Source organism: Cryptosporidium sp. chipmunk genotype I (genome assembly GCF_004936735.1).
Source record: "Cryptosporidium sp. chipmunk genotype I strain 37763 chromosome Unknown contig_10, whole genome shotgun sequence".
Lineage (NCBI taxonomy): Eukaryota > Apicomplexa > Conoidasida > Eucoccidiorida > Cryptosporidiidae > Cryptosporidium > Cryptosporidium sp. chipmunk genotype I.
In genome coordinates, this window is record NW_027125596.1 from 425138 (window position 1) to 450023 (window position 24886).

The 24886-nt window shown below is 32.9% G+C and overlaps 13 protein-coding genes across 13 annotated transcripts; 5 read left to right on the top strand and 8 right to left on the bottom strand.

Moving 5' to 3' along the window:
- Positions 1–162: 162 nt before the first annotated feature.
- Positions 163–2013, bottom strand: ELE39_000168 (uncharacterized protein; the record flags this gene model as incomplete). The annotated part of the gene is made up of 1 exon (XM_067343192.1): positions 163–2013. The coding sequence occupies one exon, from the start codon at positions 2011–2013 to the stop codon at positions 163–165; it is 1851 nt and encodes a 616-aa protein (XP_067201126.1).
- Positions 2014–2681: 668 nt separating this feature from the next.
- Positions 2682–3371, top strand: ELE39_000169 (EF hand family; the record flags this gene model as incomplete). The annotated part of the gene is made up of 1 exon (XM_067343193.1): positions 2682–3371. One exon carries the CDS (start codon positions 2682–2684, stop codon positions 3369–3371), a length of 690 nt encoding a protein of 229 aa, XP_067201127.1.
- Positions 3372–3552: 181 nt separating this feature from the next.
- Positions 3553–4926, bottom strand: ELE39_000170 (patatin-like phospholipase family; the record flags this gene model as incomplete). Its single annotated transcript, XM_067343194.1, has 1 exon — positions 3553–4926. One exon carries the CDS (start codon positions 4924–4926, stop codon positions 3553–3555), a length of 1374 nt encoding a protein of 457 aa, XP_067201128.1.
- A 268-nt stretch (positions 4927–5194) lies between these two features.
- Positions 5195–5596, top strand: ELE39_000171 (uncharacterized protein; the record flags this gene model as incomplete). The annotated part of the gene is made up of 1 exon (XM_067343195.1): positions 5195–5596. One exon carries the CDS (start codon positions 5195–5197, stop codon positions 5594–5596), a length of 402 nt encoding a protein of 133 aa, XP_067201129.1.
- A 909-nt stretch (positions 5597–6505) lies between these two features.
- On the top strand, positions 6506–8008 carry ELE39_000172 (RRM+RGG RNA binding repeats; the record flags this gene model as incomplete). The annotated part of the gene is made up of 1 exon (XM_067343196.1): positions 6506–8008. One exon carries the CDS (start codon positions 6506–6508, stop codon positions 8006–8008), a length of 1503 nt encoding a protein of 500 aa, XP_067201130.1.
- A 71-nt stretch (positions 8009–8079) lies between these two features.
- ELE39_000173 (uncharacterized protein) lies at positions 8080–9192 on the bottom strand (the record flags this gene model as incomplete). Its single annotated transcript, XM_067343197.1, has 1 exon — positions 8080–9192. The coding sequence occupies one exon, from the start codon at positions 9190–9192 to the stop codon at positions 8080–8082; it is 1113 nt and encodes a 370-aa protein (XP_067201131.1).
- Positions 9193–9943: 751 nt separating this feature from the next.
- ELE39_000174 (CBF Mak21 family) lies at positions 9944–13159 on the top strand (the record flags this gene model as incomplete). Its single annotated transcript, XM_067343198.1, has 1 exon — positions 9944–13159. The coding sequence occupies one exon, from the start codon at positions 9944–9946 to the stop codon at positions 13157–13159; it is 3216 nt and encodes a 1071-aa protein (XP_067201132.1).
- Positions 13160–13242: 83 nt separating this feature from the next.
- ELE39_000175 (putative glycine-rich low complexity) lies at positions 13243–14802 on the bottom strand (the record flags this gene model as incomplete). Its single annotated transcript, XM_067343199.1, has 1 exon — positions 13243–14802. One exon carries the CDS (start codon positions 14800–14802, stop codon positions 13243–13245), a length of 1560 nt encoding a protein of 519 aa, XP_067201133.1.
- Positions 14803–15945: 1143 nt separating this feature from the next.
- On the bottom strand, positions 15946–18690 carry ELE39_000176 (uncharacterized protein; the record flags this gene model as incomplete). The annotated part of the gene is made up of 1 exon (XM_067343200.1): positions 15946–18690. One exon carries the CDS (start codon positions 18688–18690, stop codon positions 15946–15948), a length of 2745 nt encoding a protein of 914 aa, XP_067201134.1.
- Positions 18691–19280: 590 nt separating this feature from the next.
- Positions 19281–19670, bottom strand: ELE39_000179 (uncharacterized protein; the record flags this gene model as incomplete). Its single annotated transcript, XM_067343203.1, has 1 exon — positions 19281–19670. The coding sequence occupies one exon, from the start codon at positions 19668–19670 to the stop codon at positions 19281–19283; it is 390 nt and encodes a 129-aa protein (XP_067201137.1).
- A 74-nt stretch (positions 19671–19744) lies between these two features.
- Positions 19745–20071, bottom strand: ELE39_000180 (uncharacterized protein; the record flags this gene model as incomplete). Its single annotated transcript, XM_067343204.1, has 1 exon — positions 19745–20071. One exon carries the CDS (start codon positions 20069–20071, stop codon positions 19745–19747), a length of 327 nt encoding a protein of 108 aa, XP_067201138.1.
- A 964-nt stretch (positions 20072–21035) lies between these two features.
- ELE39_000181 (HMG box family) lies at positions 21036–21728 on the top strand (the record flags this gene model as incomplete). Its single annotated transcript, XM_067343205.1, has 1 exon — positions 21036–21728. The coding sequence occupies one exon, from the start codon at positions 21036–21038 to the stop codon at positions 21726–21728; it is 693 nt and encodes a 230-aa protein (XP_067201139.1).
- Positions 21729–21969: 241 nt separating this feature from the next.
- Positions 21970–24606, bottom strand: ELE39_000182 (NAD(P)-binding rossman fold oxidoreductase fused to a glucose-methanol-choline (GMC) oxidoreductase domain; the record flags this gene model as incomplete). The annotated part of the gene is made up of 1 exon (XM_067343206.1): positions 21970–24606. The coding sequence occupies one exon, from the start codon at positions 24604–24606 to the stop codon at positions 21970–21972; it is 2637 nt and encodes an 878-aa protein (XP_067201140.1).
- Between the last annotated feature and the right edge of the window lie 280 nt (positions 24607–24886).

Sequence of the window (24886 nt, forward strand, 5' to 3'; positions counted from 1 at the left end):
ATGGTCTTGAAAGTGAAGAGAGATCATCTTTTCATTCTTGTTCAGCATCTTTACCATCATCATGACTTTCTTTAGCAGTACTAAAACAATATTATGCCCTACTTTAAGTAATTTTCTAATAAAGCCATAGTCAATACTTTCTCTATCCGCTAATCTCAATTATTACTGTACCCCAGGATACCTTCTTATACCAGGAGGAGGCGGGGGCGGAGGTGGAGGTGGGGGTGCAGCTCCTCCCAAAGAGGCTCCGAAAGGAGAACCGACACTAGAAACTGAAGATTGTACTTGATTAGTTCCTCCCATCATTGGTGGGACAGAAGCTGAGACAGAAGATGATGATGGGAGTGATGGTGGTTGTAGCGGAGGGGAAACTCCTGTTTTTGGTAGTGCCGAAGGAGCAGAAATGGCATTTCCTCCTGCTATGTACGATGAACTTGGTCTGGGGACCTGTGGGAATAGCCCTTGCTGAGGTTTTGGAGGAGGTGGGCTTGATACGAACTGTGAATTTACCACCTGTGAGGGAGGAGACACTGCTGGAGGGGCTGTCGATTGTGGAACCATAGTGGAAGAAGAGGCAATTGGATGGGGAACTGGCATAGGGGGAACTGGCATAGGGGGAACTGGCATAGGGGGAGCTGGCATAGGAGGAGCCGTCATTGGAGGTGGGCCCACAGAGGAAGAAGAGACCATTGGAGAAGGGGTAGTCGTCATTGGAGGGGGAGCTGTCGTTGTTGGAGGGGGAGCTGTCGTTGTTGGAGGGGGAGCTGTCGTTGTTGGAGGGGGAGCTGTCATTATTGGAGGGGGAACTGCCGTTATTGGAGGGGGAGGAGATTTTTGAAGATGTAGATTTTGCTGAGAGGGAGAGAAGGCCTGGTTAAAGTTGTGTTGGCCATGAGCAGACAAGAGGGGAGGAGAGGAAGAAGAGTCTTCATTTTTCATGTGGAATTGACTTGGAGTCTGGGCATTAGTTACTCCAGAATTTGATCCTTGCTCTCGGCATGGAGGTCCCTGAGTCGATTGTGGGGCATTCAGAGCAGAGAAGTTATTATTGAGATCAGAGCCGACCTGTTGCTGTTGTTGTTGTTGCTGATGCTCTTCTCCTGAGATATTAGTGAGAACCTCCCATTTGCCTTCCGAGTTTTCTCTAAAGAGAGTAACAACGTCCTCTCCACTAGAAGCAGCTAAAACAGTTCCAGTGACACTCCATGAGACTCTCCAGACAGGCTCATTAAAGTTAAGTACTTGACTGCTGTGCCAACCTTGTCCATCAGCATCTTGAGTCCAAATAACTACGATCTTATCATCTCCACAAGAAGCAATAGTCTCAGCAAGAAGATCTACAGATGGCCTCCAAGCAACATCCCTTACCCATTCAGAATGTGCAACATCCAAAGTTTGGTTCATCTCAGAAAGCTCCTTTGTTTGGGGGTCCTGCTTCCAAATACGTATCTGGTTATCACATCCCCCAGAAACTAGTCTAATAGGCTGGGAAGATGAATTAACAGATGAACTCCCAACAGAGTTAGTCGCTGGAGCCCAAGATACCGAATTTGCTCCATTTGGATGACCAAATACCTGCTTCTTTGTCCAGCTCCTAGTCTCTGGACTATATGAACAAACAGCTATCGAACCATCTGAAATAGCACAGGCAAATTGAAGTCCAAAATCCCATGGGCACCAACAAACACCGTTAATTGAAGATGAAAAGTCATCACAAGAGTAAACAATTTCCCATCTTGATCTTTGAGTTTCCTTCCAAACTAAAACTTTCTTATCATATGAACAAGAAGCTAATACACTCCCGAATGTGGGGTGAGCCCAGCAAACCTGCCAAACTGGCCCCTCGTGACCTCTTAATTCTGCCAGGAAAGTTGGTTGGTCTGTAGAGACATCAAATATTCTTATTGTGTGATCTGATGATGCTGTTGCCAGTCTACGACCATAATAATCCAATTGTGTGTCATGCACTGGCCCAGTATGGCCAGTATCAAAAGTTCCAATAACTTCCGCCATTATTGGTGATTGCTTCTTTTTGGAGTTTATATTCCAATATATATATAAATATATATATCCGGATTTTTTTTCCTAGTTTTTATTTATTCTCTTTCCGCTCCCCCATTCCCTTCCTTTTTTTTTCTCCGGGAAAGTGGGGAACACGTATTCACAAGAGCGCGCCAAAAGATGAATCCGGTACCTTTCCACGTAATTTTTATTAAAAAAATATATACATAAATATATATAAATATTATAAATACAGTAATTTAATTAATGAGGTAGAGAATTAATCATTAAATCACTGAGATATTATTGCAAAGTTTTAATTATTTCAAGGTATATTGTTGGAATAACATCTTGAAGATACGTGTGTATCTGTTATCTCGCTTGAACTCTTGAACAAAATATGAATTAATAAGATTGGTGCCGAAATTAATAACATTAATTTATAAATACATACGTGCATGTATGCACTCACTGAATTTAATAATACTTTATTTTTTTGGGATTTGAAGTTTATTTAAAATACAATAGTCAAAACTTCTATTTGAATCTTATAATTGGCCAAAGCTGGATCTATAAATAGAGTATTAGTGGGTAAATTCAAATTCCAAAACTTCAATACTCTATTTAAATTTTAATAGAATCGAGTCTCTTAATACTCATTTCTTGTCTTGTTAGAAGTTATGGATTCGGGAGAATTGAATAAGGAGCAAATTGAGGATGCTCGCTCTGTTTTTCAAGTGTTTGACACTGATAGAAATGGTTTTGTTGATAAGAGAGAGCTTAAAGCTGCTTTAAGAGCTTTAGGGTTTGATGTGAAAAAGAAAGACATTGAGTTGGTTTTTACTGGATGTTTTGGAAATAGTTATCTGGGTATGAGTTCTGGCTCAAACAATAGAGCATTGGGAAATTCGTTTGGCTCCTCTCATATGACTGACTACTCGTCTAGCATAGGAGGGAAAGACTTTGAAACTGATAGGGGAGTCAATTTTGAGGAGTTTTGTCAAATTCTGGGGTACTTAATGACAAGTCAAAATCTATTTGGAGTTGGAGCATTCTATGGAACCTCTGATCCCTCTCAAGAAGTCTCTAAAGAATATGTCAAAAAAGTTTTTTCCTTATTTGATATTAATAATACTGGAAAGGTTGGAATCAGAAGCCTGAAAACTCTTGTTTCACAAATTTCCAGAGAATCCCTTTCTTTAAGTATGAGGAATCCTGCTGAAGCTACCGATAACCTATTTTCAGATGATGATCTTACGCAAATGATCAAACACATTGACCGAGACGGGGATGGATTTCTCGATTTTGAAGATTTTTATAGAGTTTTCCAATACTGTCATTCAAGTACAGCCAACGACATGAATTTTTAATTCATTAGAGAAACAAAAATTTAATAGTACCTTAATCATTTCTAGGTTTATTCTAACAACTCCTCTAAATTAAATCTATATATTAGAAAAAAATCTATAATCAAAATATCCTGTAAAGGCTTAGGATTTTGTTATAGTTGGAAAAAAGTACCAACTTTAACTTATATTTATATTAACGCTCTCATGTACTACTTGCAGTAATATTAAGAGAAGGTAGTGAAACTATTGATTTCGTTCGAATTGTTGTCCTGTTATACTTTAATAGTTGGGTCTGATTAATAGTTCCAGATCTCATCCCAACAGAAAGGCCCATCTTCATCATTTGTATCATTTTTGGCCTATCAGTAACGTCTAAAGCTAAAGTAGGCCAGAACTGAAAATCACTCCAAGTAGTTGGAGTCAAGTAATGCCTAAAAGTTGCTTGTGGAAATGTCTCAACAGCTTCTTTAAGCTTTGAAAGTCCCCTAATATTAAAATGTAGTATATCAAAAGCTCTATTAATATGATAACGAATATTCATTTCTGATGGAAACCATAACCAATGTGGCTTTATTGGTTGTGTCTCTATATAATCAACAACAACTTTATCTATAGTAACATTTTTAAACTCCATACAATGTCTAATAGGATCAATCAAGTTAGCATTTCCTCTAATTCCTCCATCCATATAATAACTTCCTCCCACATATGTTGGCCTATATACCAATGGATAAGCCAGACTAGCAAAAACTGCATCTAAAAGTTGGTCATCAGTACTATTCCACCCATACCATGTTTTCGGCAATCCATCCTCTATTCTGGTAGCTGTAATTGTAACAGATCTAGAAAAGTTTCTTTTATTGGAGCCAAATTTGCTTTTGAGAATCTTTCTTGGTGCTGCAATTCCACATAAATGTTGAAAAACTGCATCTGGATCGATCATTTTTTTTAATAACATTTGTATCCAGTTTCCAATATTCTTTTTAAGAGGTACCTGACAATCAGAAAGTATACCTTGCTGTGCTGTCCACCAATAGTTCCAAAGTTCATTTGTCCATTCATATACTGATTTCTGAAACAGCACACTGTAAGCTCCAATTGCTCCAACACTTACACCAGAGATAACATCCCAATTAATGACTTTCCCTTCATCTCTATACCTTGTAACCAGTCCTCTCAAAGCAGCAACTTCCCATGCTCCTCTATTTGAGCCTCCACTTAAAACCAATACATAACATTTATCTTTGTCATAGTCCTCGAACTTTGTCTCATTTAGAAATAACCTCCCTACTAACTTATTATGAATTTTCAACGATAATTCTTCAGGAAATACATCTGGAAATTCAGATGTCATCAAGGTGTGGGGATATACTGTCCAAAGATCCACATACTTTTCTAGTAAAGTCTCATTAATACTTTGTGGTAACTCTTCCTTAAGAACTTGTCTAACAAAATCTGGTTCAAAAAGCTCAGATGGATAGGGAGTTTGGGCTCCCCATGGCTCAAATGCACCTATTAAAAAAAAAAAACTCAATACCAGCGTCGATAAAGCCAGCAATGAGGGCTTTGAAAACATTATTTCAAAGTTTTCCTAATTATTTTGATCTTGACTTCTGTTGGCTAATTTGGCGCCAAATCTGAAATCATTTATAATATTTATATATAATCATAAATAGTAATTTATATATAAATAATATAGGAAAGGCTTAGAGGCAGAATAGTGTAGGGAGTAATATATATATTTATATATATATATATTGTACATATATGCAATTTTTCATCTGAAACCTTTTTTTCTTTTGCTAATTTTAGAGATCCAGAGTTAATCTCAGAGCAAGCTGAGAATGGGTGAATCAAGATGGATGAAACAGACAAATTCCAAAATTAGAGTTGGTCCCGAATACCAGGCAGTACTACCGGATCTAATAGTTTCCGAAAAGAAAACTCAAGATAGAATAAATATTGAGTTAAGAGAGGTAAATGAAACTGCATCTTCTTCACCCTCCTCATCCTCCAGTAATACTATCAGGGCTACAACCAGTGGCCATCAGGGTCATGGATCAAAAATGATTACTCAAAACTTGGTTGGTAGTAATAAATCAGCTAGATCTGAAAAAGAATTGTCACAAAGTAGTCAAATCTCAACTTCCGAATCTAACAATAAACCAAAGAATTCAACAAAGACTCAGAAAACAATATCAAAGACCAAAACTAATAACAAAATTAGCTCAAAATCTTCTAAATGAAGCTTTTTTCCTCAATTTCAACTTATAATTTATACTCTCGTTGAAAACCGTACATTTATCAAATACTCATCTTCTACTATAAAATAATTACTTTATATAAAACTCATAATCGAAAATTAATTCAAAAAGTTTTTTTTATTCACACACATTTACTTATATACACTAATTATTATTTTCACACGTAACTTGACACGTATTTGATATTTTCATATATTCATTAAATTAGCTCAAAAATACAATTTAGCAGGTACTTCCTATTATATATGCCTCAGCTTGTAAATTCTCCCCACTTCCAATCTGTTAATTTACTATATTAATCAAATAAATATATAAATTTTTGTTTTTAATTTCAAAATTTAGAGGAGAAAAGGAAAAAAATTATAATTTGTCAGGGCTTAAACGAACAAAATATGGATGTGGCGCCATAACAGGTATCGCTAGACGCGCCTAAAGTGATTAATAAAGGGAAAATTAAGTTTAAAAAAAAATAATTAAAAATAAAATAGAATTAAGAAAAAAACTAGAACAATTTTTTCATTGAATAAATAATTAAACACACCTAGGTTCTAATTATAGAATAGGAAATATTACTTCATTAAGGCTTTTAACCAATTATAGTGCTTGAAGCCCAACTATATGTTAAAACAAAAAGTAATTCATTTTGGTTGAAGTATCGGAAGAACAATTTGTTGCATCGTATTAAGATACTTGGATATACGGAAATTACTGTGAGAGGATATTAAAGACAAAAGGAGAGTTTTGTAAAAGTAAAGAAAGTTATCTGAATTTAGTTTTCCTTTATATTTAAGAATTTATTTAGGAATCAAATATTAATTTCCATACACTACAGAGAATTCAAACTAATTTCAGTTGAATTTGTATTTCTTAAATATCAATAAAACTAGTCATATGGAGAATGAATTATGTAGATCACGAACAACACGTTGGGCAGATGTGGAGGCGGAGGAAGATGATTTAGATATGTCTTTACCAATAGAGCGAACAAATCAAACAATCACTACATCTGTTTCTGATACAAATACAGCTCTGTCCTCATCAAACGTGGATAGCCCCGGTGATAAAACGGATTCAAAGAAGAAATTTAATTTCAGTAATAATAATAATATTAATAATAATAATAATAATAATAATAATAATAATAATAATAATAATAGTAACAATAACAATAGTAATAATAGTGGGGCTGGAACAGGAAGACAGAATAAAAAAGTAGTCAATTTACCTAGAGAGGCACCTTTTATAGCCAAGGTTACAAATTTGGACTACTCATTACAGCTGAGAGACATTCAAGATTTCTTTAAAAACAACGGAATTGAAGATGCCAAAATTAAGCTTCCCATGAGGAATGGGAATAATGAAGGCGTCGCCATTGTTGAGTTTGAAAACTTCGATGATTTATCCAATTCTGTTAATAATTTGGATGGACTTTGCATTGGATCAAGAAATATCCGTGTAAACGTAGTTATCCACAAGAACAAAATGGATGACAATAAAGCAAGTCATCGTGGAAACAATAACGTCTCCAGAAATGGGGGTAATCATAACAACAGCAGCAATAGTAATGGCTTTTCTGGCGGAAATTCTCAGAATAATAGCAACCAAAACAACTTCATGTCAGGAAATAACAGAGGAAATAAAGCTCAAAACATGTCAAATAGAGACTCATCCCCAGATTTCACCATAGTCAGAAGAATGAACCCAACTAAATCAGACGAATCCAACTCAAAAAATCAATCATCAACTAACTCTAGCTCTTCAAATAATACATCGTCTTCTGGATCCAAACCAACTAGTTCTGCCCAGAAGGACTACTCCTCAGATAAGTCAAAACCGACCTCCAAACCGAGATCCAACAACTCGTCCGAACAACCCCACTCGTCTTCCAATACACAAAACGAAACTTGCAACAGCTCTGCTAATAAAAATACCTGTACATCATATGAATCCGAAAGAACACACGGCGCCAGCGGCAACCGCCGCTGGAACTTTGGCGCCTCTAAGGAAAAGGGAAGGTTTAAGCATTCAGGGAATGAAAACGGACAATTCAGGACGGTTAAGGGAAGCGGAGGAGGTACTGGGAGAGGAAATGGAAGTATGAACAGAGATTTTGTAGGTGGAGGAAATGCATCACGTGGAGGAGTAAATAGAGATGGGCCAGATTCTAAAAGAGGAGGTAGAGGAGGGTATCAAGGAAGTGGGAGTGAGGGCGTTGGAAATGCTCATGGTATTGCTAATAGAGGAGGAGGAAGCAGTGGCAATAGTGTTAGTGGAGGTGCATCAGAGAGTAGAGCATCATCAGGTTCGAAAGGGAAAGCGTTTTTACATAAAGGAGGAAGTAACAATGCAAATATAGAGACAAGAAATAGATTTGCTGCATTAGATGAGAGTTAGAATATATTCTTTTTTCTTTGAATTATTTAGTAGTAAACTTTAAGTAATTAGTAACGATTTAGGAGCTCATACTAATCTAGTGTGTCGATCTTTTCAAAATTTATTGGTATTTTGTCTTCAAGTTTACTATTATTTATTTCGTATTTGTGATCATCTTGGTGGTTTTCGGATAAAAGGTAGCAAGAAATAGCTTTAACAGGCGCAGCTACACATAACTTGGGTTTAATTTCATCTAGAGAATCTTCTTCATTGACTATTCTTCTTTTGAAACAAAGTTTAAAAACTCCAACATTATTAACCAAAACAATAAGAATAACCAAACAGCCAATAAATGCAGCAATGGACATAGATTGACCAATCTTATATACTTCTTTAATAAATTTACTGGAAGCTTCAAGATGTAATACAGTTAAGCCGCTTGAGTCCTGTTCAATGCTAATATCTTCTCTAGTAGCTAATTTAATTCTATTAATAGCATTAACAATGTTTTCATTATTTAAGGATGGATTAATAAAGTGACCAGAATGTATATTATACATATAAAAGCTTGAATCATATTTATTAACCCTATTTGAAAGAAAGAATAAAAGTAGATCCAGAATTTGATATAAACTAAATTCTTCTGATCTGAATCTAATCAGACGTAAGAGAAATAGAGTTACATCTCCAAGTTTCATTATATGCCAAGTTGCAGTCTTTGGAAAGTCACCATGTACTAGAGGAGTATTATTTCCATAAAGTCCAACTTTGACAATTCTTTTGTTTGGATCTAAATACTTGTGAAATATCCAAAGTTCTAAATAATCAACATCAAGTCTTCCAGATAAGTTAAGTTCTGTTAGATCTGTTAAAGATTTTCCTCTAGTTCTACTAGTTTTCATGATAAATGTATTTTCAATAGGATGTTTATCAAGAGTCTGATTATCTAGGCTAGTAAAATCTCCTTGACTGGTTTCAAAGCAAAGACAACTTGTTCCACACCTTCTTAGAGGTGCTTTTTTATATCCTAATATACCTTGACTTCTTAATACAAGATAAAATTGGCTATTACTTAGAAATGGAATTTCATTATTTTGTTCTTCTTTATTAAACATATAATTTTCGGTACCATCTGGTACAGTTATAGGACAAATTAGAATAGATGGTGCTTCAAAATAAGGTTGTATACCAGTTGAGGCTAGCATGGATACAAACCATCCTGTTTGAGCAAATATAATAAATAATAAGCCACATATAAAGTACAATGGGAACCATACAATAAGTTTAATAAAGAATGCAAAGTTTTCAGCTTTTCTTGCCTCAATAGATTTACCAAATGATCCATCTAAAAAAAAAATATATATATATATATAGAGAGAGAGATTGATTAGAGTTTGAATATATTTTTATCATTATCACGCAATGATAATATATTTATCTTCAAAACTTACATGGCACTACAAAGTTTCTAAATGACGAGTAAATACTTATGATCACTTCTTTAATTGAATTTATAATCTTGTTCATAATGTCAGGCAATTTTTAAGATTGACTACTTTTCTTTTCATAAAATTACCAGATTAATCATTTTATAATTTCTCTGTAGAATTTTTGTATTATCTTCTCTTTCTTCTTTAGACAAATTTTTTAATAAAAAGAAATTTAATCTATTGGAACATAAACTGCTAAATATGTTCACTCCAAAATAATAACTAAAAGCTGATTCATAACTTATATTGGTATAATTTCATGCTTCATTTACAAAATTGCAATACACTTATATACATAACAATTCCTCTTTAACCAGTTCTTTTCAATTAATTTTCTTACATTCATTACATGATCACTTTATAATTTAACCAGCTTTGGCGCGGCAAATTTGGCGCCAGTGGCGGTACCGGATAATATAAAAAGATGTAAAATGTCAAAAAAAAACAAGACTTGAATGGAAGAAAAATGAATAAAAAAAATGGAAACATGAAAAGTAGGGTGAGTTTTAGAGAGAACGTGAAATATGGAATTCCGGGAAAAGTTTCATTTCGTCAAAGTGATTTTAATAGAACCAATATGCAGAAATTTCAAGTAATACGAGTGAATTCAGAAATGGATGATCCAAAAGAAGTGAGTAGGTTAATTAAGAATCCATGGATTAGAGAATTTTCAGAATGTGAGAATTGGCAGGAAGGAGGTGTGAAGCTGAATAAATTTAATAGATTGAAGGTTTCTTTAAAATCGGAAAGCTCATCAATATCATCTTCATTATCATCAAAACTCGAGTTGAGAGAAAAAATTATTAATGATTTAATGATATTAGGTAATGAAATGGTGAGTAGAATAAGAGAAGAAACATTTAAGAAAATAACTCCAGATAAAGATACCGTTTGGTTGAGAAACATGGCTCAGGACGTGAAAGCTACTTTAAAGGATAGAACGGAATCATGTTCAATATTAATTCAACAAAGTCCGATACTCTATATGAATGAGATGAAAGTATTGCAGGGAATATTGGAGAATGCAAACAATAAAACCGGATTTTTAAAGATGATTGATACAATTTTGAGTCTTTTGGTTCAGAATTCAAATTCACTCTTTCCAAAATCCAGACAACTCTATTTTCTTCAAAATCATGAGAAATTGCAGCCATTATTAAAAGATCAAAATGAAATTACTATTACTATTTTTGAGTTTGTTCAAATATTTTTTGAGAATTTTCTTAAAGAATGGTATTTATCATTTACTAATGTATTATTAAGAATGTTGAATGATACTTTATGGACTATAAGAAAGAAAATTATTACGGTAATGTATCATTTATCCTCTTCAATTATTGAGCAGAGGTATTTTTTAGTTAATTCTATTGTTCATAAGTTTGGAGATAAGGAGGATAAAGTGGCTTCTCATTCAACATTTTTACTTGGAGAGTTACTTAAAAATCATCGAGAATCTGAAACTTTGACATTGGTTTTAAATATACTATCTGATCACATTTCCAAAAATTTGGATTCCTTTCACAAATCAATTAATCTGAATCCAAAAATTAATAAAATTAACCAAGTCATTTTTCGTCAGATATATCGTCTAATATTATTCATTTCTGAAATCAAATTGAGTAAAAACTACAATTATTTTTCTATAGATTTTAACCAAAAAGGCAATAATAATATTACAAATTACCCACCACCAATTAAAATACTTAAACTTTGCCTTTCATCACTTAAAGTTATTGTAGAATCAAAAACCTGGGATTATCAAACTAAAAGTAAAAATCAGGTATCTATAGTAAAAGAACCGTTATATAGATTATTAAGAGTTACATTAAATTGTATTAATAGGTCATTACCATATGCAGAGGCTCAAATTAAGATTGTTAATGATAAATCATCTAATCAATTATTACAAGAATTTGAGACTAATTATATTCCAAAATTATATTATTTGTGTCACAACATACAGTGTGGATCTATACGTATTGTAATACTTGGTGTACTATATCGTATTTCAAAGGTATTAAATATATTATCAGATCGTTATTTTAGATTATTATATTCACAATTATTGTATAAACCAATATATATTTCAAAGAATAAGAAATTACTAGTTTTTTTGATATGGCAAATAGTTAATGATCAGGAAACTAATTATAAGGTATCTTTATCAATATTAAAAAGATCAATACAAATTTCAGTGCATAATAATGATATATCAATGCTAACGTGTTTTTTGGTCATATTGGTTAATGTGATTAATTATAATCAATTTAATTTAAATTTGATTCAAGAGAAAAATAGAAAAAATAAAAATAATCGACACGAAATATTAAAAAGCGATCTTGAGACAAACAATATAAAATCATTATCCGGTACCTTTAAAGAAATTATATTAAAAAGCGATGATCAAATTATTAACGAGGATGAAGAGGAGAATTTTGTTGATATTCAAGTAAATGATGATGATGAAGAAGATTATAATAATAGTAATAATGTAAAAAGTAATGAAATAGTTAATCACATGCAAAAGGATGACGTGTCAAAAAAAGTGTTATATGATTTTACAAAGAGAGATCCAAGATACGCAAAAAGCGAGAATATTCATTTTTGGGAGTTTGAATTACTCAAGACATATTATCACCCGTTAATTGTTGAATTGGTTTATAAGAGTATAGCAATATGTAAAGATTACATTAACGGTAGTATTAATAGTAATAATAATAACAGAGAATATTGTCAGAGCATATTAAGATTTTTGGAGAATTTTAAATTGAGTAATCAAATACAAACTAGGAGTGATGGCATGAATGTTGAAAGAGATAGAGAAAATAATCCAATATTAAAGATTTTCGAATTATGTTCATTATCATTATTTATGCAGATTTTAAGTTATAATCCAATAGATTTGAATTTAATATTATTAAAGAGTATAGGAAAAAGTAGTAGTGATGATGGTAATGTTAATAGTATTGGTACAGGTGGATTTAAACGTATAAGTAATTTTAATAAATGGGATAATAAACATATTCCAAGTTATTTAGACTTTTATAAGATTTATTTCCAAGATCCTATGGTTAAAGCTATAGAATCTTACAATTTAAGTAATTCAGATTCAATAGCGAGTGGAGGAGGTGGAGGTAACTTAGCAGGTAACGAGGAGGATGAGTTTGATCATTTTGAAATTGATTATGATGAGACTTCTGGTAAAATGATTAAATCCAACAGTAAATATCGTCAAGAAGATTTATTGGTTGATTCTTTGGTTGACGAGTTTTCAGGTTTAAAAGATGGAAAAGGAAGTTTAGGGGAGGAGGATAACGATGACGAGGAGGACAACGAAGATAGTTTTGGAGGAGATTTGGGCGATTATGATGATATTGATTTACTTGATGGTGTAAATATGGATGACTTTGATGATTTTGACGATTTTGATGGAGAGGGTGGTGTGGATAACGATCTGGATGAAGATAGCGAGGACGGAGAGAATGACGAGGACGAAGAGGATGACTTGGATCTAATAATGAATGATAGTAAATCAGGATTAAAAAGGAAGATAAATGAATTAGCTAAATTTAAAGGAGGAAGGGTGTTTAATATGAAAAAGTTGAAATCTGATGGTAAGAAAGGATTATTAAATACTATAACATATGTAGATGCTGATGAAATGGAGGACTATTTAAAGTAGTTTATTTAAGCTTTACTTACTAGTAGTTGATTAATTATATATTTTAGTTGGTTTCATCCTATAACTCTTTTTCCTTAAAAACGTTATTTTTTATATGTTTGTGGTAGAAAGGGATCTCTGACTCCAGTGGAAGTAGGAGAATCTGTTCTTACTCCGGAGTTAATTGAAGGATTAAATCCAGTCCCAGGGGCGATAGCAGGAGGGTTGACTCCATTTCCAAAGGCAATAGAAGGAAGATTGACCCTGACTCCAGAGGTAATTGAGGAAGGAGCCACTCTAACTCCAGGGACAATGGGGGGAGGGCTAACTCCGGTTCCAAAAGTAGTTTGAAAAGGATTTGTCCTGACTCCAGAGGTATCTTGAAGAGAGTTGATTCTAACTCCCGAATCAATAGGAGAGTTGACTCTGACTCCCGAAGTAAGGGGAGAAGGGTTTACTTCAGTTCCAAAGGCAACAGAAGGAGGATTGACTCCAATTCCAGAAGTAATTGTAGAAGGAACCACCCCGACTCCAGAGGTAATTGAAAAAGGAACCACTCTAAATCCAGGGGTAATGGGGGGAGGAGCCCCAGAAGCAATTGGAGAAGGATTAACTACGGAGGTAATAGGAGGAGGATCGAATCCAGCTCCGGAAGTAATTGGAGCATTGAATCTGACTTTTGAATCAATAGGAAGAGCTACTCCGATTCCAGAAGTAATTCCAACCGCAGAAACTATTTCTCCCTCTGAAACTATTCCTTCAGTCCCTGCTCCTCCAACTCCCAATCCAATCCGCTGGCTCAACGAGAATTGCTGATTAATCGTAGGATTTCTATTAATAACAGCATCTACTAAAAATGAAGACGGATCATTTTTATTTGTATTTGGTTGCTTCTGAACATAAGGATGTGAGATAATATTTCTATTAGTTGTAGAAATATTCGAATTCAAATTTGGACTTATCTGAGAAGAAGAAGATGATGATGACAGGGAATTTCTTATATTTGTGACAACATTAAGATTAGATGAAGCCATATTATTTTTGATTTGTATTTGATTTCTGATCAAATTCTGTATATAGTTTTGTTGATTTTTTTCTAGCTGCATTTGTTGTAATTGTTGTAGTTGTTGCTGTTGTGATTGTGATAAATGAATCTGTGAATTAATTACTGTGGAAGATGCTCTTTCATTAATAGTATTTTTCACAAAATTAGAATCATAGGCGCTTGAAAATTGATTGGGAATTACCTGAACATTTGAATCAGAACCCTGGATAAGTTTTTCCTCAACTCCTCTTGATTTTACTTCTCTTTGTTCCACTCCTTTAACACCCAATGCTTTTGTTCCAGTCGTTTTAACTCCTTGGCTATAAATATATGAAAACCTTTTCACATGTTCTGTAAATAATTCTTGAATCAACTTAAAATCTTTCTCAATCAATTTTAAACTTGTAAATATTTCCTCTCTTGGTTTATTTCTTAATTCCTTTAACTTGTCCTTCAATTGCATTAGTGGCGTAATATTTGTCTTTAAAGACAAAAGACTATTTTCATTTTTACAATTATTACTAATATTTTGATTATTATTATTAATATTATTACTTTCATTATTATTAGTCATCTTATTTAAAACATCCCTACGTATCTTTTCTTCCTTTTTAATCATTCTTTCTAATCCATTAATTCCAAATCTAATATACCTCTATATTACTAAAATTCTTATTATTCTCGTAACTATTCACTTTAATCCAAACTCATTTATTATTCTCCATTACTAATTATTAATAATCTCAGTAATAATAAAAACTTAAATTTGTGTGTAATATTTATATTTGTACCTATATTTATACCTTCTATTTGCTAATTAAATATAAACTTGCTCATTTTATTTCATTTCTTTTTTTTTAATTCATCTAAAATTACGTTATAATAAATAACCCGTGTTATTGGCGCGCGCGCCAGCTGCGGTACCCATTAAACCATTTAGACAAAAATAAATAGAAATTTAATAATAAAAATATACGTAGGTAATAGTAATAATAATGTTTATTTATTTTTTGCCTAAAGTCATTATTGTTATTTTAGTAAATTAAATTAGATTAAGAGAAAAAAGTAAAGATTTACATCAATTAAGATATACTATATAATCAAATAATTGCCAAGCATGCTTTGAGTCGAAATTTCTTTAATATAACAGATAAATCATTGTATTAATGGTTTGTATGTTCATAACAAGTTATTTCGTATTAAGTACTGCAATATTAATTGAAAATGGTTTATTGGTGGATTATCTACTTTAATGACTTATTGTAGATGATCTATCCAGTTACTCTATGATTAATAAACGTGATCGTTGGTAACTTTTGATTTAATTGAGAATTTCTCATTTTCCCTTGTATACTAAAAAGTTACTTCTATTGCACGTTTACAATATATAAATTAAATCATTATTACTATCATCATCATTGTCATTGCATTTGATTACAGTCCCAAAGAATCAGCATTCTATTTGTCACGTCTTTTGTTCAAATATTGTATGGGTTTTAGTTATGCTATTACACTTATACAATATTAAATAATCTATTCAAGTACTTATTGGCGTATACCCAAGAATGCTATATTAATATACTTCAAGATTATACTTCTTCCTTTGATTGGGAAGTGGGAGGAACTGCTTTCTAGTACTCTTTTCTCATTGACATAGAATACTTTGAACGCTGTTTCCTGTTGTCTTGGAACACATTATACTTGCATATTTTCTCCCTTTTCTTTTTGTAAAAACCACTTTAAAAGTAACTGTTGTGGTCATTCATTCGCTCGGATGAATCCAACTTGTATCTTTTCTTAATCTCTTAGTCTTTACTACTCCTTCCTCCGGTACCACCCTATCTGAAGTCATTCCGGATGGAGGATTCGCCGAAGAAGATTCTAATGCCACGCTATCCTTTTCACTTGAATTGCCTTGTTTTAATGTATCTGAAGATCTATTCGGTACTTTTTCTGGATGAGAACTACTTGTGTCAACAATATTCTCTATATTTGTATTATGAAACTCTTCCAAACACGTATAAGCCATAAAAGCTGGATAGGATTGTGTTGCAGTAAGTTGTAAAGCCCAATTTGAGTCCTCTTCAAACTTATTTGCGTAGTAGCCTATAAAGTCCAATGTTAGCTGCTCTTCCATATCTGCAGCCTCTGAAACCATATTTTCGTTTGTTAACAAAAACGTTGTTGTTAGTGCGTTAATTGGGTTTACTCCTAATCCTCCACCTTCTCCTCCCATATTTGGAGCAGGTCTAATCACAAATATTAGCTCTCCTCCGTGACTTGAAAAAATATTTGAAAGCTTATAAGCGGTTAATCCACCTTCTACATATATTATTTCTATTCTCCATCCCAAAATATTGGATATTGCATCCATCAAATTGCTCCTCTCCTTTATATAATACTCACTCAAAGTTTGGTTCCGTCTTTGCTCCTCGTAGTATTTATCCCTTAAAACTGAATAACTTTCATTTCCATCAACGAATTCTCCTGGATCTTCACTTGTTTCTAATGTACCAAAATTATTGTGACTTAAATTCGAATCTCCAGATATCTTTGACGATAATTCATACATCTTAAGTTTCTCATTTAAAGAAACCAATTGAGACTTCAGCTCCTTGTTATATTCCTGAAGATTATTTGAAGATTCCAATAATGAATCCCTTTCTTGAGTTAACGTATCATATGCCACCCTTATACTCCAATATGTTTTAATCTCCTCATTCCTTAACTTTAGCTCACTTTCCAAATGCGTGATTATCTTCATCTTCTCCTCCAAATCCTTTTTGTGAGCTTCTATCTCCATGATTCTTCCCTTCTCTCGCTCCTCTTTTCGCTGCATCTTGATACTCAGCCCCATCTCACGTGTCTCGTTACTTCCTTCCACCTCATTATGAGAAATATCTTTCAGTAGATGATAGTTTATAGTCGAATCCCCACTTACCTCTGCCTCTGGTGCTTCTTGTCCTAAATCTACTGTTTCTATTTCTATTCTTGCGACTCCAACTACTCCTCCAGTCTGACCAGTCGCGGAGGTCTCTGCCCGAATCAGTGCTGACTTACTCTCCTTACTTAGACACTCCTTCAAAACCTTAATCTCACACTCCAATCGCTTATTCCCCTCAGCCATCCTCTGAATCTCCTCTGACTTTGAAGTTAACTCATCCTCATAATACTTAATCTCCCTTTGACAAACTTGTAACTTACTCTCCAAAATATCCACCTTGTTTTCTAATTCTGCTTTGGACGTCTCAATGACAGTTTTTGAAACTAAAACATCCTGGTACCGTCTTTGGAATTCAAATATTGCACTCAAAACACTAGTTGGAGATATGGCCTTCCTTTCATCAGACTCTTCTCTTGTAGTTTTATGATCTGAATTTAAATCATTACTACTATAAGAATCAACTTGATGACTTGAATTACGATTATCAGAGCCAGTTTGTGATTCCGTATCCAAATCATCTGACTCATCCTTTATCTGACCACCAGTACTCTCTCTATTAAGAACCTTCAAATTATGAGTATACCTAAACGCCATAGTCTCCCATTGTTTGATCTGTTGGCTCAAAGTCGAATTTTCCTGTTCTAACTCCACCACTCTTTTTAACCAACCCTCAGCCTGTTCCAGTCTCTGCGTTTGTTGCTTTACCAATCTTTCTTGGTTACTCCATTTTTCCTGTAGCTCCAAGTAACTCTTCTCAGAATTCTCCAATACCAACAGTCTATTCTTATATTGCTCTATTAAAGATCTGTAATTCTTACTTACTAATTGTTCATTCTCTGCCATCTTTAGCAACTTTTCCAACTCTGTTATTCGATACTTATTATGCATACATTCTTCACTCAAGCTTTGAATTTTCAACTCTTTCTCTCCAATTTCCCTTGAAAAACCATCCTTTAACTCTTTCTCCTTTACTTTCAACATTTCCTCCAATTGTAAACATCTACCCTCCAGCTCACTCTTCTCGATCATATTCTTATCTAACAAGTTCCTATAATCCTCTTCCTTTGATATAAATTCTTTTTCAATTTCAATCTTCTCGTAGACCTTTTGATTCACCTCTTTAATCTTCTCCTCGACGCTTCTAATCAATTCCTCATTCTTCTTCAATACTTCTTTACTACCCTCCTCCAAACTTCTTCCTCTCAATTCCAATCGAGTCTTTTCCTCCTGTAATTCCTCATTCCTCTTCTCTAACTGATATATTCTTCTTTCATTATCTGATTTATATTCCTCATACTCTCTTATTACCTCCTGCAACTTATTCTTAACTGATAGGTACTCTGACATCTCCAAATACCTAGAATTCAACTCCTCTAACTCTTTTTTGTACTCTTCATTGCTCTTCTTTACCTCAACTAATTGCCTACTTAATCCTTCTACAGTATTGTTCATCTCATATTCAATACTTTCATCAACACTTTCATCCTTTAGTATTCCATCCAACCACTGACATATTTCCAAAGCATACCGCTTTGCTCTTCTATGATGGCCTATCTCTACCATTTTCAATCGGTTATATATTTTATTTTTATATATTTCTCCCTCGTTTAATAATCTTCCATTAATATAACTTGTTCAAAAACTCACAAACTTTATGAATTTATTATTTCTACCACCCTACAGAAGTACTTGACCCACTTTAATAAATAACGGGTTCTTTCTCTTCGCTCAATCTTCCAGTATTAATTAGTCAAAAGTCAGTAGTAGCAGTATTTTGCACACCAATTGCTTCTCAAATCCCTTAATTTCTTCAAATAATACAATTCCTATCTCCACACTCTTTCTTCTTCTCCTACTCTTACTATTTTGAACCTCCTCCTCTTTGGAATTTAATTCACTCAAGAAAAAAAAAGATCACTAATACATTTACATTATTCATATTACCTTAAATAATATTTTTAATTAAAAAATATTCCCGCCAAAACATGTCCATTTAATATATATTACCAATTGTATAGAAAAAAAACACGTAATGCGCATGAATTAAAAAGTGATACCAATAATTGCACAGATATTAGAAATTATTTCATTTTGGAATTCGTTTTTGGTTTTCAAAAATTTGCCAGATTTTCACTTTCACTCAAAAAATCTTCTTAGTCTTTTTCTGATGGGAATTTTATTATGTTTTTTTCCTCCAAGTTTTCCACTAAATTGGAGTTGCCAATATTGGATTCTTGATTTTGAGTATGCTTATTGTTGATATTTGGAGCCAACTCTTGACTTTCCCGTATTCTGTATATCTCCCTTAGTTCACTTATCCTCCGTTCATAGTCATCTATTACTGTTTTTTGTTCATCACAGATCCTCCTAAATGTGCTGTATTCCATAAATACCTCAGAACCTATTCCAAACTCATGTAGAGTATTTCTAAGTCCAGTATATTGACTAATTTCTAGTTTTCTTTCTTTATTATCTGCCGAAAGATTTTTTTCAAACAATAGCTCCAAACATAAACATTCAGGACTTCTTTTTATCTCATTCATTTTTATACAAAAACTCCTTTCGTCGCTCCAAACACTTCTTAATGTATTTGTAACCTTTTTCTTCTGCTCCATTACTAATCTCTCTTACCTTCTTTTAAGTTTTCCAACTCTTTAGACAATTTCTCCAAGTCCTTCCTTCTCACAACCTTCTTAAATGACCACCCAGTCCCATGATCTTCCAGTTTTAAAAACATATTCTCTATTTTCCTTCTTAATTGAGTATACTCATCAGAAAAACTACCTCTGAATTCATCTACTTCATATGCTCTTTCTTCTTCCTCTTCTATACAGATCCCCGAATCTAGTCCAAACTCTAGTGAATTTGAAGATATACTCACTGTTCTCGGGCTTGTAGCTTGATATTCTGCTATTTGGCTGTTATCAATTAGTAACTTCTTCATTTTTTTTATTTACAATCAAAATATTATATATAAAATAACCAAGTATCCAATTTATTGCATACAGCAGATATTATATACTAAACAACTGCTTGCAACTTTAACACCCTGAATAGTACTTTTGTTTTCTCTCCCTTTATTCAAATATTCATAAACTCCTTCATCCCTCATTTTTTCCCTAAATTATATTACCTCATTCCTAATATTTTTTAGATGCATCTCCGCCAATACCCAATTTAATTACTTTTGACGCGAATGGCGCCAAAAGTACCCGGTACTACATTATTTTGATATTTATTTTATCAAGAAAAAATCTAATTCAAGAGAAAAATTAAATTAATTAATATCAATTTACAAAGTTAGTAGCGACATTTAAATATCATATACATACTGCTTTTCAGGCCCTATATTTACAAAAACTCTTAATTGACACTATTAAAACGATGAAAATTCAATAATATTCTCCTGTTTCCTCGAAACCAACTAACTCCTAATAGTATTACTACTTCTCTCTATCCCCTAAACATCAATTATCTTCGCCACTTCTTCAAACCCCTCCAAAATATACGTTTTCTAAAACCAGCAGCTGATCAATCATTCATGTATGTACGATTTGACTCAAAAATAGAATTAATAATTGTAATCCACAAGTACCGTCTCTTAATAGACATATCAACTACGCGTCAAAAAAGTACCAATATAAAAAATATTATTAGAGAGGACTAACCACTTCTTTGATATGAAATTTAACTTTTAAAGATTAAGAAATAAGTAAGTACTGAAAACTATCGGATTTCAGTAATACTTTCTAATTTAGACTTGCTTCTCTCTTTAGTAAGTCTTGGAAGGAAACCCTTGCGTTCTTCAAGTTGTAAAGTTGGAGCACAAACCCATAATAAATACTTTAACGCCCGTACAAGGGCATGAGCTTTCGCATTTGCAGCACTGCTCTGTCTCTGGAGGTAGTATGTCAGTACTACCTCCTCAATTAGGGCCAGCTCTACAATTAGGAGCAGTTATGCAAGCAAATGCAAATAATGCAAGCCCTGGATTAATTACTCATAGAACTCCTAATCACTCTGTACCAGGAGGACAATCTCCAACAGTTTCTCAGAGTCGTAATATTAGTCAACAGTCCAGTTCTAGCATATTAGTACCACAAGCTCATTTTGAAAGTAATATGTCCTCCAATTTATTGGTGGATATATTATGTGAAGTTGCAGATTTTAGTGTTGATTTGGCTTTAAGACTTTCTCAAAGAACTGGTACCCAGTGGAGACCAAAAATACTCAACCATAATAAACATTTAAAAAGACCAATAACTAGACAACCATTAGAGGATCCAAATAAACCAAAGAGACCTCATAATGCTTATACACTTTGGTGCGAACATATACGCCAAAAAGTTCGTGAAAAAGACCCAACTAGATCATTACATATTAAAGATCTTGCAGAAATGTGGAAAAATCTTCCAGAGCTTGAAAGATCACCATGGGAAAGAAAAGCACAGGATGTTAAACAAAAGTACCTCGTAGATATGGCTGCTTATCGTACGACTTCTGGATCCCCTGGTCATCCTCAAGCTTCTTCAGGAACTCCTCCACCTAGCTCAATTCAGCAGCTTTCTGGAATCCCGAATCAAAGGGAGTTTTATTCATAATTGCCAAAAGTTGATATTTTTATTTTTTTTTAAATTACATTACATTTTGGAGATAACTATATTAATTCCATTTTGATTCAAAACAATACAGTTACTTATATTCATACTGATTTACTCCATATATAGATATATATATTTTTTGTCAAATCTTTGTATATTGATAACTATCAGTCTTTATTAAATTGTTTTTTCTGTAGACTTTGTATATTATTTCGATACTTATTGATTTGTAATTGATGAATTAACATATATTGTACATGATCTTTGTAATTGCATACCTCGATAATATCATACTTGTTCCTATCGGACTTGAACTTGTATGCTTGTTTAAAATCCCTTCATCCAATATAAATAAATTTTCAGCTCCAATCAATCTAAAACAATCAGTTTCTACAACTTGTCCTATAGCAGTTGTACCAACGAATTCATTTCCGGGCTTCACATTCTTCTTAATATATTCTCTTATTTGTTCAGGATAACCTGGAGGTTTTGGAAGAATTAATGGTAAAGACTTCCATAAACTCGGTTCATCATTCTTGGCTCTATCTTCCTTCTCATTATTAGTCACTTCCCCTTTTTTAAGACCAAATAAATTATACCTTGAATCCACTCTATTGCTAATTGAAGCTGAACTATCATATTTCATCATAGTCAGATCATCCCTTTCCTCATCTCTTCGCGATTTATCCAGTTTATGCATTATACTATAATATGAAGACTGTACTCCTTCACCTTGGAATCTTAATTTATCATGAATCTCCTTCAAATAGCTAAACTTACCACCATTACTTGCCTGATCATTAGTTAAACTTACTCTCTTATCAAAGATTTCCAGACCTTTTCGCACGTTAGCCACTTTTTCTTCTTCTCCTTCTTGATCTCCTTGTTTTTGTCGCTCCTCAGACTCCAAATCATTAAAATTCGTACTTAAGTCATCTTCCTTTTCTTTAATGCGTCCTCCAATTTGGTTATGACTGGAATGATGAAGCAATAAATTGTTCAAATTACACCTTTCATAAATAATTTCTGTTCCCGTTGCTTTTGTACTGCTTGTATAGTTACTGTAGGTACTCCCAAAGTCTGCAAAACTTAAAAGTAACCTCCGTTCTACATGGTCACCAAACAAATTCACTCTTTTCTGAGTGCTATTATTTGGTATTAATAAAGTGGATAAATTAAGAGATCTGAACAACCTAACAAGCCTTCTAAACCCTGCCTCCAATATTAATAAGTCATTAATATCTTCCAATAAACCTAACCTTATTTTTGGTCTCTTATTCTCATCATCCCATAATACCTCCCCTTCACTATATGGATTTGGAACTCGAATAGTCACCCCTCGTATTAATGGTAAACATTCTTTACTTATCATGTTTTTTTTAAGAAAAATCTCATTAATATTATTAGCAAAACCTTCAAATTCTGAAATACTCACAGACTCACAGCCCTGTATAATATCGTCCCTCTCTTCCTGTTTCTTGCATTTTGCTCCAAACTTACGCTTTGAAAAGAGTGCCTCAGAGCTAGGAATACGAGCATGATCAGTATTTAATCCTCTAAAAAAACCAAATATGCTCAGACTTGGATGATCTCGTAGTCCTTTTCCAACATACTCGTTTTCTATAATTGGATTTTTTATATCAGGGCTTGAAATCTTAATATTCTCCTTACTACCAACTCCACTTCTTTGAAGTATCATTGGAGTATTCAATGCACCAGCCGATAATATAATTTTTCCTGTTCCAGATTTTACACAGTATTTCTCAATTCTTGAATGGACTTCTTTCATTCTTGTATAATTATAGCTTTCAATCAGTCTTGTTCCCTGAATACATTCTGCAAATTTGCCATTCTCTCTTATATTTTTATCTAAACTTGAAAATATGACTTTGTCTACATGAAAATTAAGTATCTTAAACAATTTTTTATTATTAACTAAAGTTGGATTAATTTTTAATAATCTAGCTGCACTTCTTCTTTCAAAATTTCGTCTAAATCCATAAGTTAAAAATGTATATGGGACATAATGAGAAGATGTAAAGTATTCTGGAGCACCATTACTATAAGATTCTAAGTCATTTTCCCTATTCTTAGTCATATAATCTTGGTAATATTCATTTTCTTCAATATCTGTTTTCCATTCCATATTATTGTCTTGAATTCCGAAAGAACTTACATACCCACTTTCCGTCATTTCATTTTCAAATAATGAATCTTCTGGTGCTAAATCCTCTTCACTTGTATCTCCAACATAGAATGTTCCAGTTTCATTGAATGCTCTCTCTAAAGCTATTACCCATGATGTTCTTACATTAGGCTGTACAATATCTCCAACACTTTTTACAAATTCAAAAGATTCCTGTAACCTTTGTGGATCAAAATTTAAACCTAATGATTTATAATATTCCCCACTATATACATCTTCTGGAATGAATGGGATATTGCCATAACTTGTCTTTCCTCCTTCCAAATTTGAGCTTAATATCATATGCCCATCTTCAGAGGTATATAAATTAACATCATCTTGATCAATTATAGGAGTATAACTTGTATTCCATTTTTTATTTTCATTATTATTTTTATTATCTTTAGTTTGTTTTTCATCATTCAATTCATTTTCTTTATATTCTTTTCCTTTATCCACAATTAAAATACTAATTTCATCACCTTTTCTGGAATATTTTTCTAGTAAACTTCTTACTGCTATTAGTCCATTTGCACTTGCACCAACAATTATATAATCAAATTTCATACCAATTGGTACTTCATCCTTGCCACTGTAGTTTACAATGCCATATGTGTTTCTTGACTTTAAAATGATTGAAAAAACTAATAAACAAATTATTCTTTTTAATACAAGTATGACAGAAAAAGCCATATCTATTTATTTCCATATATGAATATATATATATATATATATTGTTACAGATATCTTACTTGCTACTCTATTTCCTCTCGTTTTTTTCCATTATATTTACTCAATTCCCTGACTAATTTGGTTTTTTTCCTCGTTCCCTCATACTTTAATTTAATCAATGCAATTGACACGTAATTATTGCATGTACATGCAAATTTGCAAGTTGTTTTTTCTTTTCATGTGGACAGTTTTTTGCATGTGCGAGGATTACATTTATTTATTTAATACAATTATGAGTTAA